The sequence below is a fragment of the Vombatus ursinus genome, unplaced genomic scaffold (assembly GCF_900497805.2).
Source record: "Vombatus ursinus unplaced genomic scaffold, bare-nosed wombat genome assembly UNPS02000577.1, whole genome shotgun sequence".
Classification (NCBI taxonomy): Eukaryota; Metazoa; Chordata; class Mammalia; order Diprotodontia; family Vombatidae; genus Vombatus; species Vombatus ursinus.
Genome location: NW_020940355.1, coordinates 12,527,027 through 12,542,193, shown reverse-complemented (window position 1 = coordinate 12,542,193; position 15,167 = coordinate 12,527,027). Strand labels below are relative to the sequence as shown.

At 39.3% G+C, this 15,167-nt stretch overlaps 1 protein-coding gene across 1 annotated transcript in view; it reads left to right on the top strand.

Annotated features, from left to right (window-relative positions):
• Positions 1 to 14,816, top strand: part of PHACTR1 (phosphatase and actin regulator 1) — a 242,340-nt gene extending 227,524 nt beyond the window's left edge. Inside the window, exons 10-12 of the mRNA XM_027877093.1 lie at positions 1,676 to 1,816; positions 11,065 to 11,141; positions 13,993 to 14,816. Of these exons, the coding sequence (XP_027732894.1) occupies positions 1,676 to 1,816; positions 11,065 to 11,141; positions 13,993 to 14,008 (234 nt within the window). The 3' untranslated portion in view covers positions 14,009 to 14,816. The remainder of the gene's footprint in view (positions 1 to 1,675; positions 1,817 to 11,064; positions 11,142 to 13,992) is intronic.
• Positions 14,817 to 15,167: the final 351 nt, after the last annotated feature.

Here is a 15,167-nt window from a genome sequence, read left to right as displayed (position 1 = left end):
GGAGCTTAGAACAGGAGTTATAGTCGCCACAAGCCTCTTTGCTTAGCTGTTCTAAGACCGGTGGACGTTAATGAATGTTTTGCTTTATTATTTTTATAATTTTTTATAATTATAGTAGGAACTGTTATAATTAGGGGCACCCCAAATGCCTCACCTTCCCCTTACAGCCTTCGCTGAAACAAGGCAGGTTACATCAGGTCATGCTACCTGCTTCAGCTCCACATCTTGGGGTGACCGAATGAGACCAGAGCTGCTCTGAAGCTTCTCTAGAGATCAGCGTCAGTCTAATTAGGTAATCTCCAGCACCTTCTAGACCAGGAGTTCTTAACCTTTTTTGTGTGTCATAGGAGGAAGAGAGGGAGGGAATCAACATTCACATAACACCTATATGTGCTAGGCACTATAATAAACACTTTACATGTATGATCTCATTTGGGGCAGCGAGATGGCACACTGGATAGAACACTGGCCCTGAAGTCAGGAGGACCTGAGTTCAAATCCGGCCTCAGACATATAACACCTACTAGCTGTGTGACCCTGGGCAAGTCACTTAACCCCATTGCCTCACCAAAGGAAAAAACAAAACAAAACAAATATGATCTCATTTGATCCTCTCAACAACCCTGGGAGATAGGTGCTATTATCATCCCTATTTTACAATTAAGAAAATGGGACAGAGACAGAGGTTAAGTGACTTGCCCAGGGTCACACAGTTAATAAGTATCTGAGGCCATATTTGAACTCTGATTTTCCTGACTCCGAGCCCAAAGCTCTATCCACTGTGCCACCCCAAGCTACTTCTCATGAACCCCTTTGGCAGTCTGGTGAAGCCTATGTACCTCTGTGCCCTTTTCAAAATAATGTTATAAAATAACATAAAATAAAGTAGGATTACAAAGGAAGACAAATATATTGAAATTTGGTTAAGCTTTTTTTTTTTGAAGAAAACAACCAAATTCACAAACCCCAGGTTAAGAACCTCTGCTGTTTCTATGTATATTCTCCTAGTATTCTAGGTCAGCTTTAGACTCCAGAGACCTGCAGGGGTGGGGGAACCTGAGGCCTAGACCTCCCCAGGTCCTAATGGCCTAGGAGCATTACACAAGCCTGTTACCCAATCTGGCTTCCATGCAATGCCCATTGCTCCCCCTGTGTCCTCCAACTGGCAGTAGGGAATGAACCTTCCAGCTCTAGCCAAGAACCACATGATACCAGAATGGTGTCAAACAAGAACAGTCTCTAGAATGTGTTTGTTTATTTTGCATAACAAGTGTTCTGACTGCAGCTATGCCTGTGTCCATAGTTATAGAACCTGAAAAATAGCCTTGAGAAAGGAAAATGGCACTCGTTGGTACCATATCGTAAAGAACTCTAGATTATAAGTCAGGAGACCCAAATTTTGTACAAGACTCTGGCCCTAATTATGACTTTAGATAAGTCAGCATGGAGGAAGCGTGGTATCAGAAAAGATCATTGACCCTGGATTCAAATTCCACCACCAATGATTACTCCCTATGTGACTTCCAAGTCCCTTAACTTCCCTGGGCCTCAGTTTCCTCATCTGTAAAATGGGGCAATTGGACCAGAGAGCATCTGAGGTCCCTTCCAGAGCTAAAAAGCACTGGATGCTGTGACAGTGCACTAGGTACCTAATCTCTCCTCCTCTCTCTTACAGCTCAGTCAGAGGCCTACGGTTGAAGAGCTCCGTGAAAGAAAGATTCTCATTCGCTTCAGTGACTATGTGGAAGTGGCCGATGCTCAGGATTATGACAGGAGAGCGGACAAACCCTGGACTCGACTCACTGCCGCAGACAAAGTAAGCGGAGCCGCAAGAGAGGGAGAGGGGAAAAAAAAATAGCGGGAGAGCGGAGTCTGGCTCCCGCCCCGGGGATGATGAATTTGTTGTTGCATTTCACACTTGGTGTGAGGGAGCTCTCTAATGAGACGGGCCTCAGAGTGTTAGTCACAATCTCAGCCGGCAATTGAATGCCAGTGGGGAGGTCCGACAGCTGGGAAAATAGTAGAGCTCTTTCCATCACACCTTCTACCAGCGCTCCAAATAGCTTGTGATCGTCGCTGGACTTAATTCTCCCCACTCTAGGAAAGTCATAGACAGAGGATGAATACGATCGCACCCACTTTACAGAAGGGAATAAAGGAGGTGAGAGGAGGCTGATTCCACAGAAAAGGAGAGGGAGATGCCAAGGGTCACGACCATTGCCTGCTTCTTCTTGTATTCATTTAACATTTAAGTATATGTAAATGCATATACTTATTCTACGCATCCTTACATTTGTGAATGGTGTCTCCTCCCAATAAAACATGAACTCTGTGAGAATTAGGGATTGTTTTCTTGTCTTTATATCCTCAGCACCTAACATGGTGCCTGGCGCAGAGTAGGGAGAGGGGGAGTAGGAAGCAGGGCTTTATGACTGCAGATTGATTGATTCACTCAGTTCAATATAATTCAGCAAAAGTGCCTTAAATTGATTTTTTTTTTTTTTTGCAATATACCTAACTGGGTGCTGGGATTACAAAGATGAAAAAAAATAGAGTCCAAGTCTTCAGGGAGTTTATAATCTAATGGGAAGGTAAGATATTTGTCCAAATAATTGGAGCTGGAGAGAGAACCTCAAAGGGCGTATTATCCAATCCCTTTTCCCCCAGAGAGGTTGTGACATTGCCCAAGGTCACACAGGTAGTAAGTATCCATATGAGTGGTGTTAAAATAGGATGGAATCCATGGAAGAAATCATACAGGTCATACAAATAACCTCTATTAAGAATCAAGGAGGGGGCAATCAATCGCTCCTGGCTAGGATTAGAGAAGGCTTCCAGGTGGCACCTAAGCTAGTTCTTGAGGAAAGAGGAAGATTTCAACAGAAGGAGATTTGTGTGGTAGAAGATGGGGAGCCATTCTAAGCATACAAAGACAGAGGCAGGAGAGAGAGAGGCAGAATTGGGTAGGGGTTCACAAGTCATCCAATCTAGCCCATGTACCGTAGGGTACATGAATGAGAGTAGTGTGAAATATGTCTGAATGGAAAGCTAGAGCCAGATTGTGGAGAGAGAGTGTAGTAGAAGCAGTACCCAGCGTGAAGTCACAAGAGCTCAGCTTGACTCCATAGTCTGATGTTTATTTGCTTTGTAAGTACAAGTCACTTCTCTTTTCCATAATTTGGTTTCCTCATCTGTAAAATGAAGGGAACTGGCTAGATGGTCCCTAAGATTCCTCCAAAAGCTAAAAGCTATAATCTGTGTCACCTATTTGGTGGGCACTAGGGAGCTACTGAAGATGTTGGAGCAGAGAAGTGACACTGTTAGACCTGTCCATTAGAAATATTATTTTGCATAATTACAAAATACTTTTCACACAAATAGCGACAAATCTAAACAATTGGAGAAATATTAATTGCCCATGGGTAGGCCAAGCCAATATAATAAAAATAACAATTCTCCCCAAATTAATTTAGTTATTTAGTGCCATACTAATCAAACTGCCAAAAAGATATTTTATAGAGCTAGAAAAAATAATAACAAAGTTCATCTGGAAGAGCAAAAGGTCAAGAATATCAAGGGAATCAATGAAAAAGAAATGTGAAGGAAGGCAGCCTAGCAGTACTAAATCTCAAATTGTATTGCAAAGCAGTAATCATCAAACAATATGGTACTGGTTAAGAAACAGAGTGGTGGATCAGTGGAATAGATTAGGTACATAATACGTAGTAAATAACCTTGGTAATCTAGTGTTTGATAAATCCAAAGACCCCAGTTTCTGGGATAAGAACTTACTACTTAACAAAAATTGCTGGGAAAACTGGAAGGTAGTTTGGTAGAAACTAGGTATAGACCAACATCTCACAAGATATACCAAGATAATGGGTATATGTTTTAGACATAAAGGGTGATATCATAAACGAATTAGGGGAGCAAGGAATGTTTACCTGTAATAACTATGAATAAGGGAAGAATTTATGATCAAACGAGAGATAGAGAGCATTATTAGATGTAAAATGCATAATTTTGTTTACATTAATTTTTTAAAATTTTGCACACAAAAAAAAACCCAATGCAGTCGAGGTTAGAAGGAAAGCAGGAAACTGAGGGGAAATTTGTACAGGAAGATTTTCTGATAAAGGCTTCATTTCTCAAATATGTAAAGAACTGAGTCAAATTTATAAGAATACAAGTCATTCCCCAATTGATAAATGGTCAAAGGATATGAATAGTCAGTTTTCAAAAGAAGAAATTAAAGCTATCTATAGTCATATGAAAACATGCTCTAAATCACCATTGATCAGAAAAATGCAAATTAAAACAACTCTGAGGTACCACTTCACAGTTATCAGACTGGCTAATATGACAGAAAAGGAAAATGACAAATGTTGGAAGGAATGTGAAAAAATTCAGATACTAATGCACTGTTGGTGGAGTTGTGAACTGATCCAACCATTCTGGAGAGCAATTTAGAACTATGCCCAAATTGCTATAAAACAGTGCATTCTCTTTGACCCAGAAATACCATTACTAGGTCTGTATCCCAGAAAGATCAAAGGAAAAGGAAAAAAGATGTATGTGTACAAAAATATTTATAACAACACTTTTTGTGGTAGCAAAGAATTGGAAACTGAGGGGATGCCCATCAATTGGGGAATGGCTGAATGAGTTGTGGTATATGATGATGGTGGAAAACTATTGTGCTATAAGAAGTGATGAGCGGGATGGTTTCGGAAAAAAACTGGGAAGACTTATATGAACTGAAACAAAGTGAAGTGAGCAGAAACAGGAGAACATTGTACACAGTAATAGCAATATTGTACAATGATCAACTCTGAATGACTTAGCTATTCTGATCAGTACAATGATAATGAGTGCATGTTTTAGACATAAAGGATGATATCATAAACAAATTAGGGCAGCAAGGAATGTTTATAATAGCTATGAATAAGGGAAGAACTTACGACAAAACAAGAGATAGAGAGCTTCAGAAGGACTTATAATGAAAAATGCTGTCCACCTCCAGAAAAAGAGCTGATGGAGTCTGAGTACAGATTGAAGCATAATTTTTAAACTTTATTTATTTTTCTTGCTTTTTTTATTGCAACATGGCTAATATGTAAATATGTTTTGCATGATTTCACATGTATAATTGATATCATAATCTTGCCTTTTTAATGAGTAGGGGAGAAGCAGGAAAGAGGGAGAGAATTCAGAACTCAATTTTTTTAAAAAAAAATTTAAAAATAATGGGTTTTTTAAAATATTATTTTGATAAAATGGAGGATGAATTAGATAGGAGGAGATACTGGGGGCTGGGAGACCAGTTCAGAAGTCTAGGTAAATAGTGAAAGTCTGAACTAGTTTGATGGCCATGGGAGTTGGGATGGATGACTCCTGGAGGGCTGGGATTGTCTTTTGCCTCTTTGTATCCCCAGACTTAGCACAGTGCCTGGCATGTGATTTGTTGTTGTTGTTCAGTCATTTCAGACAGTCATGTCTGATTCTTTGTGATCCCATTTGGGTTTTCTTGGCAAAGATGCTGGAGTAATTTTCCATTTCCTCTTCTTCTTCCAGCTCATTTTACAGATGAGGAAACTGAGGCAAACAGGGTGAAGTGACTTGACCGGGGTCACACAACTAGGAAGTGTCGAGGCCAGATTTGAACTCAGGAAGATGGGTCTTCCTGTCTCCAGGCCTGGCACTGTATTCACTCTGCCACCTAGCTGCCCTAATAGTATCAATAACAATAACAATAATAATAATGATAATAATAATAATACATGTGCCCTGCCACATAGTAGGTGCTTAATTAATGTTTATTTACTGATATATTATGAAGGTCTTCAAGCTAAGGCCAAATGACCACTTATCAGTTGTAATACAGTGGGGTTGCTAGTGTGAATTGGACCAGGTAGTCCCTGAAGGCCACCTTTCAACTCCCCAATTCTTTTATTTATCTGTTCATTTCAGCCAGGTCATAATAGATATGTAAGAAAATGTATAAGAGCACATATAGCAGAATTGTGTACATAATTGCAGTTAAACTTCACTCTTTGAGATTAACTAGAGAGAAAGGGAGAAAAAGTATGTTATACTTGGCACAAAAATAATGAATATTGTGACTCTAGTTGCCCTTTTTAATAGTTGGTAATAACCAACATGGTATTTTAAAGTTTTTATATGCATAATCTCAGCTGATCTTCGTAATAACTTTATCAAGCGGTGATCAAGAGTTATTATCCCCATCTTACAGATGATGAAACGGAGGCTTTGAAAGATTTAGTGACTTGCCCAAGATATATCCAGGGCTAGTTACTGCTAGGAACCAGATGTCTTGGGGAACTTGCTTTAATAAAGAGGTAGAGATTACTTGTAATAAGTATTTGAATTAAAACGTATATTCTTAAATGGTTAAGGGTAGTAAAAACAAAACAAAAAACTAACATTCCTATTGAAATCTTATTTACCCTGCTGTTGCATTTAGCACACCCATTTTTAAATAGAGTAATAATAATGATAATAATAATAATCAGCATTTACATAGCACTCTTAAGTTTGCAAAACTTAAAACTCATTTGAACAAAATGAGTTATAAAAGTTAAACTGTTTCTCATGCCTGAAACACACTCCTTCCTCCACCCTAACTACTGATCTTACAGGCTTCCTTTAAGTCCCAACTAAAATCTTAACTTCTTCAGGAAGCTGTCCCCAACCCTACTTAATTCCTATGTTTTCTCTCTTTTAATTATTTCCTAGTTATCATGTATATAACCTGCTTTGTAAATATTTATTTGCATACTGTCTCCCCCATTAGATTGTAAACTCGTTGAAGGCAAGGACTTTTTATTTTTGGCCACTTTTTATATTCCCAGGGCTTAGCACAGTGCCTGGCACATAGTATGCCCTTAATAAATGTTTGATTATTAGATTGAAAACTCTGTCTTCATTAACACTAGTTTTAATTAGTGGAATCTCAATGAGTTTTTACTGTAATTTACTGTAATTTTAATAGTAATCATGTTTGCAGAGGGGTTGCTAAATGGCCAGACGAGCTTAGGACTCTCCTACACATTGATTCTACTTCATGTAGTTTAATCAGTTAAAAATTAACTAAAAACCTATGTGTATGTACAAGGAGTCTCAAAAGTAAACTTTAAGACTTTTTGATTCACCCTATATAACACTAAGCTAGATATTGTACAAAAGCTGATCTTTAATTAAAAGATATGCTTGCTAGGAGCTTACAGTCTCCAAAAGAGGTACGCCCTTCTGCATCCTAGTTCCTCACCACCGGTCACCAATAGACCAGTACCACTCTTCACACTCTGCCTTTCTCTCTTTTTGCCAGCCTTCTGAATAAAGTCAGTGACGCGCAATTACTTACAGCACTTTTAACTCAGTCATCTTGAGGCAGTGCACCTCTTGGCCATACTCTTAACCCAACCCCCATTCTTAAAGAATAAAGTAAGGTAGAGTGATTTCTTCAGAAAACATACAGTGCACATACTGTGCCCCACTTCAGGTGATCAGTATTAGTTCCTTGAGAGTAGGGACTGTTTCAGTTTTTGTATTTGTAACTCTGGCACCTAACACAATACCTGACACCTAGTAGGCACTTAGTAAATTCTAAATAGATTGAATTATAAATAACTGACTAAAAATTCAATATTTTTACAAGACTGCCAATCAATTATTGCCCCACATACATCTGTTCTCATCCTGGCCCTCAAAAGCATCAGTGCAACAATAGCCCTACAACACTTATCTATCTATGCTAGGGCTACTCTGGTCCTTCTCTTCATAGAGGCAGTTAGATGGCTTAATGAATAAAGAATTGGACCTGGAGTTGGGAAGGCCTGAGTTCAAATCCAGCCTCAGACACTTACTAACAGTGGAACCTTGGACATAGCACTTAAACTCTGTCTGCCATCATTTCCTCAACTGTAAAATGAGGATAATAAGAGCACCAGCCTCCCAGGGTTGTTGCAAGGATCAAATGAAATAACATTTGGAAAGCACTTACCACAGTGCCTGATACATAGTAGGTGCTTAATACATGTTTCCTACTTCTACCTTCTCTTTTAGCGCCTATTGTCTCCATTAGATTGAAGGTAACAGGAATAAATTCCTAAAGAACAGCCAAGTGTTGGTAGTCCCAGGTACTATCTAAGTGGGAACACTCTTGCCAAGGACTGGGCTCCTTGGCAAGGATTGGGTGCTACCCTTAGTATGTCCTGCACTTCCCACATTTCATTCTACAAAGAGAGAGACAGAGACAGAGAGAAAGAGAGGGGGGAAAGGAGGGAAGGAGAGAGAGTAAGAGAGGGAGAGAAGGAGAAATAACTCACTATGCATTATGTCCTATGCCTAGTGAAAGGACTATGGGAGATTCACTGATAAGAATGGCAACATCTAAACCTTGTTTTTGTCTAGGTCCTTGTTGGCCTTGCTAAAGGAAGAAGAACTTCCATATTTCCACTTGGCATTGTAGGGACTAAAGATTTAGGCAAATTGGACCAAAGCTTCTGAAAGTAGTTCCATATCATGAATTCTATAAGAGTGCCTTATAACAAATTCCTCAAGAGTGTAACTTCTTCATGATCATGGCTGTAGATTGGGCAACCAGTACTTTCTATGTGTACCTGTCTCTCCTGGCCCTAATATATTGATGTCATTGTGTGGACCAGAGCTATAACTAGGACAAAGGCTTTGTTCTAGAGCACCAAAATTTTTAGTGTGCAAAAAACTAACACATGCACTCCTTCAGTAGCAAAGAAGCCAATGTAATGACTGACTCCACTTCTCATCTCACCCCCCACACACACACTCAGCTTCTTGTATTATTTTCTTATGAATTATAAACTTTCATGAGGGACCACCATCCTTGTTCCTTCTCCTAGGTGAATTTAGTGATGCTTTTTCTAAATGTATAATTTCTAGTTACGGCTTTGTATGGACAGTTATGAAAGCAGAAGAATAGATTTCCATGTAAAGGAAGCAATTTATATGGCCTATCTCTCTTACTGGGCAGCTAGGTGACTCAATGGATACAGTTTTGGGTCTAGAGTCGAGAAGACTCGTCTTCCTGAGTTCAAATTCAGCCTCAGACTCTTACTACCTATGTGACCCCCAGCAAGTCACTTAACCCTATTTCCCTTAGCTCCTCCTCTATAGGAAATGGCAAACCAAAGATACTCCAGTATCTTTGCCAAGAAAACCCCAAACGGGGTCATGAAGGGTCAAATTGAAACAACTGAACAGCAATAACAACGATCCTCTCTTACTATGGCACTTGGGCTTCAAGCAGGTATTGAAACTGAGCTTCTCAGTGTCCAGCCCTCTATGTACTTTCCTCTCACTTCTCAATCAATACAGCAACTGCTAGTTTACCAAGGGATACTAAGAGCTTACATAAGATAGGATCATCGATTTAGAATTGGAAGGAACCTCAGAAATCTGGTCCAACCCCTTGATTTTAAAAACAATGAAACTGAAGCCCATAGAGGCAAGTCACATGGGTAATACATGGCAGAAGTGAGGTTTGAACCCATGTCCCCTGATTCCAAATCTAACACTGGAGTTTTCTATTATTTTACTGACTATAATGCATAATGCGAATATCATCTCATGATGACTTTCTAAGATGGGTGGTATGAGGATTCACAGCAAAGCAAACAGCAAAGGGAGGAGGCAAGTGAATTACTAAATCTCATATAGCTATTATGTGAAAGTGGTGGAGTCTGGACTCAAACTCAGACCATCAAATAACTCCAAGACCAGTATTCTTGCCACAGCATAGCATGACTAATCATTTCAAATCCAGACAAAGCACCCTTCAGGAACAGGCTTGATGTCATTGATGCCACCATATAGACATATGCACATTTCTATGTGAATATGCAATGATAAGATGATGTATAATTATTTGAGCAATAAGATAATCTACTTCCTCAAAAATGTGCCCATTTGACTGGAGAGAGAAATATGAACAGGAAACAGAAGAGGAAACAGTAACACCTGACAGATGAGCATACATTTGTCATAATCGGTTTGCTAGGATAATATATAATGCTCTCTCTGCCCCTACCTCCTCCCCTTCTCTGCCTCTTTCTCCTTTCCTTTGGGTGTGCTGTCATTGAGAATCTGGTGGTTTTCCATACTTGAACTTTCATGCTACTCAATCTATGCATAAAATCAAACATGAAGGACACATCTAATTTTTAAAGTCTTGACCCCTAAGAAAAAAGTGAGAACTTCTTACTGTTATTTTCACCCTCGACCTCTCCTAAGCTCAACCTCATCCTCTCCCCACTATGCCCAACACCACCAGGACCTGATCACTCTCTGTTCTAACCTCACCATTGGACAGGGCAGTGGGAATGAATTTGTGAAGGGTGGAGTAGAAAAGATTGGGATTTATTTTTTTCCCAAAGATACACCAGCTTCTACAAGTTGATGACAGTATATTACCTTGGAGTTGATAAAGTAACAAGTATTCATAAATAAAGAATAGGGGGAGGGGGTAGTGGGAGACAGCTAGCAAACTCTTGCACTTCTCGATGTATTTTTGTATTTTGTTTTTGAAGGAATCCTGGTAGCTGGCAACAACTTTGTTTATTCACTTCAGTAAGAAAAAAGTTGACACTTAAGTCTGAGCATGGTCATGATTTATCTGTGGAGATATACATCCATTATTGATTTGATGACTATATGTAGAAGGTTTAGAGAGATAGACACACAGAGACACAGAGACAGACAGAGCCAGAGATGGACAGAGTCAGAGGGAGAGAGAAAAGTAGAAGGAAAGAGAAGAGAATAAGGGGAGACAGGAAAGAAAAAAGAAATGCATTTACCTCCCATGATTTGCAGTTTATAGAGTCTAGGTATTCTTTTGTAGGTTCTAAAGGGGCTTCTCAGGTGTTGGGTTGTTTATTCTCTGTGTAAAAGAATCCATTCTATGGCCTTTTATTTCCATCGCTTAAGAAAATGTATTGTTTGAAATAAAACTAATGTATTTCTTCCCATCTTTCTATTTACATATTTACGGGCCACTCTTTATTTCAGGCTGCCATTCGGAAGGAGCTCAATGAATTTAAAAGCACTGAAATGGAAGTTCATGAATTAAGTAGACATCTAACAAGGTGGGTAGTAGATGCTTTTTAAGAACTTTTTAAAAATTACTAGTAAGCAATGTCAGCTTCTAAACTAGACAGTTTTCCCGCTTTCAAGATTGATGTCCTTGGTGTAGTTACGAGGAAAGATAATAATCATCGTTGTTATTAATAATAGTAACTGGTATTTAAAGCATACAGTACTTTAAAAGTCTGCAGAGTCGCTTGACAGACAACGACTGCCTTTGAGTCAGTCAGTCAATAAGCAGTTTATCAAAGCACTTTGAACCCATTAGGCACTATGCGGAGCACTGAGGATGCAAAGAAAGGCAAAGCAAGGTACTGCCCTCAGACATTCTAATGGGAGAGACAGCATGTGGGTATCTTGGTACGTACAAATTATATAGTAAGTCTGAAAGGGGAAGCCACTAGCAGCTGGAAAACCAGAATAGGCCTCCTGTAGAAAGTAGGATTTGGGCTAAGTCTGGAAGGAAGCCAAGAAAACGAAGAAGTGGTGAAGGAACGAAGCATTCCGTGATGAGATGTCATCATCCCCATTTTACAGGTGAGGAAACTGAGGTTTAGTGAGTTGCTCATGATTACATGGCTAAAAAGTATTCAGGACTGGATTGAACCTAGGTCTTCCTGGTTCCAAGCTTAGCACTCTAGCCCCCATGCCAAGCTGCCTCACATAGACATAGTTGGTTTAGTGCTTAAGAGTTTACAAAATACTGTGAAAATATCTTAATTCATTTTCATCTTTACTAAAACCCTGTTGACAGGTACTCACTTTTTTTAACAGACAATGATGAAAATTTACATTGTCTATGATGTTTTAGAACATAATCTCCTCATAACAGCCCTGTGAAGGAAGTAGAAATGTTATTATCATTTTATTACCATTTTACAAATGAGGAAAGTGATCTTCAAAGAGGTCAAGTGACTAATCCATAGTCACATTGCTAGAAAATGATGGTTCAATGACTAGACACTAACCCACAGGGCTCCTGACTCCCAGCCTACTGTTCTGAACTATGGATCAAAGGTCAGAGGGAAAGAGTTTAACATTAGGTTATTCCCTAGGGATGTGAAATTAATTGTGTCATACTTTTCAGTGGAAAAAAGTCAGATGTGGGCTAAAAGTCATTTTCTGGGAACCTTAGATTTTAGTTTACTTGGGTTCTAGTCCTAGAACTAGCCACGTGACCACAGGCAAGTTGCTACCTCTGTGGCCTTCAGCTTCTCTACATGTCACACAGCAATGATAACTACCTACAGAGTCTAGCTCAGAAGGCCATCCACAATAAGCCTTCTCTTCGTGGGCCACTATCTTCCTCTTCCTCCCCAGAGAAGGGTAGACATAAACCCCAAATTCAAAAACATCCTGGAGCGCTATCAAAATACCTTAGAAATGTAAATACCTAGCTTATTTAGTTTCCAGGCATCCCTGAGACTATTCTTATGAAAGGTAAAAGCAGGAAAAAAGGAATCATCTCTACTCATTTGACACTTGTCAGGCTCCCCCAGAAGGAAAGCCAAATACCAAAAAAGATCATGACCTTTGATTTGGCTTGCACATTACAGTTTCCAAAGTCTAACCTACTTTGACTATCCCGATAGATAATATAGATATCAACATAGATGATTGATGGTTAGATGAATGGATGGATGGATGGATAGATAGATAGGTAGGTAGGTACATAAATAGATAGGTAGGTAGATAGATAGACAGACAGACAAACGGATAGATAGATAGATAGATAGATAGATAGATAGATAGATAGATAGATAGATAGCTTAGATAGATATAGACAGAGAGACACAGCATTTATTAAATGCTTACTATTTGTCAGGCACTACTGTTCCTTAGCATTAAGTGGTAGGGATACAAATACAAACAAGCAAGCAAGTTCCTGCCTTCAAGGATCTTACATTCTAGTATAGAGAGACAAAATATAAAGAGATGCTGGAAGTTGGGGTGGGGGTGGGGGATGACATGGTAAAGTGGTGTAGAATCCTGCTTTCCAGCAAGATAAGATGAAAATTCATCTATCAGAGCTGGGAGATCCAAGGTTAGAATCCAAGGTTCCAGTGGGATGATTGTGAAGATGGTGGAGGAGCAGAAGGCTTATTATAGTATCTGAGATATAGCTAGTAGGTATTTATCATCAACATGTGACGTATAGAAAAACTAAGGCCCACAGAAGTAGCAACTTTTCCTATGATCACTTGGAACCTAAATTGATACTTGGTCCATTTCTTTGTCTTTAGTTACAAAGGAGGAAAAAAAGGTAAAAATGCCTCTGTCAGGTATTCAGAGTGTTAGGAGTTCCCTGACCTTGCTCTTTGAGAGCCATTCATCAGTTTCTTTGCCATTCCCTGTGGGTATTTGACCTTGCTTCACACAAAGGGTCAATGTGAGCCTTCGTCTTTTTTACATGCAAAGATAAAAATTGGATTCAATTATACCCAACAAGCAATTATTAGACACATTATGTCATGGAACTCTGCTAGATACTATATATATAAAGGTTTTTTTTTTTAGGTTTTTAAGTTCAGTCCTTTTCCTCAAGAAGCTTATGATCCAATATAAATACTGCAAATTTCTCACCACTAAAGGCCTTCAGAGACTGGATAACCACCTTTTGGAGATTTTAGAATTTAAGTTCCCTGAGGCAAAAGACTTTTATTTTTTTTTTTGTCTTGATATCTCCAGTGCCTGGAACATAGTAAGCATTTAACAAATGTTTATTGACTGATTGATGTTGTAAAGGGAGCATTACAAATAAGACAAGTGTGCCTGAGGACCCCATTTTGAGGGGTGGAGGGTCATGTCATCACCTGTCTCACTTCCCTGTTTTTTTGGCTTTTGTTTCCTTAGGTTTCACCGACCGTAGCAATTGAATTCCACTTGAGTGCTATGCTGTCTTCAAAACATGAATTTATAAGAACCATAAGTGCTGGTATTACTCACTTCTCCCATTACCATGTAAATCTTCTGAACTGCCTTTTTTTAAAAGAAGAGAAAAGAAGAAAAAATAAACATAAATGAGGATTATATATATATACATATATATATATATATATTATACATATCTGTAAACTTGATGGTTACCAGTCATCAGACCTGCTGACATTAACTTCTGACAGTGAAATACCCCTCACCCCACCCTGGCAGGGCCAAGGACAACAGCTTGGCGTCCTCATTTTAAGACTTTCTGGCATGTGGATGTGTCCTATTTGTCCAAGCCCAGCTGGTAACTGCATTCATTCTGTCTTCAACCACCCTCATCCTCGCAAGCGTCTATCACTCAACTCCAAAGAAAGCTGAGGCAATGGGTTTCTTTCTGGGAATGACTGTACAAAGTAAAAAAGTTCAGACTGGCCTTTTAAGTAAAGTCCCAAGCACTTAAACCAAACGTGACTTCTGCTTTGGGGAGCACCTTAAGAGGAGGAAACAGTCGGGGAGTGCTGCTCTCAGTGATCCCTTTCCCTGCACTCCCTGCATTCCATCCCTGTCTCCATCCTCCATATACTGAACACAAAGGAAAACCCTTTTCTACCTGAGTTTATAATCTACTATTGGTCACAAGAGGTGTGTGCGCCTTGAGGAAGAGAAAGTTCATCCTGGGGGCAGCCAGGTGGTGCAGTATATAGAGCACCACCCTGAAGTCAGGAGGACCTGAGTTCAAATCGACCTCAGACCAAACACTTGACACTTACTAGCTGTGTGACTCTGGGCAAGTCACTTAACCTCAATTGCCTAAAAAAAAAAAAGAAAAGAAAAGAAAAGAAAAAGAAAGTTCATCCTGGGTAACTGATAGAATCACCTCAGACCAAAGCTATGTCTCTTTCCCACAAAACTTGCTTAGAATGAATAAAATCAGCATTTTTTTTCTTAATGAAAGGTGGATGACCCACAAGTGTTAAGAAATCAGAATGTCACTGGTGTTCACACATACACACACGCACACACACACACCTACCTGAATATTATTAAGGTACAATGGCTATGTGGGCATGTATGTGTAAGACCTGCTTTATGGGAACAAGGGT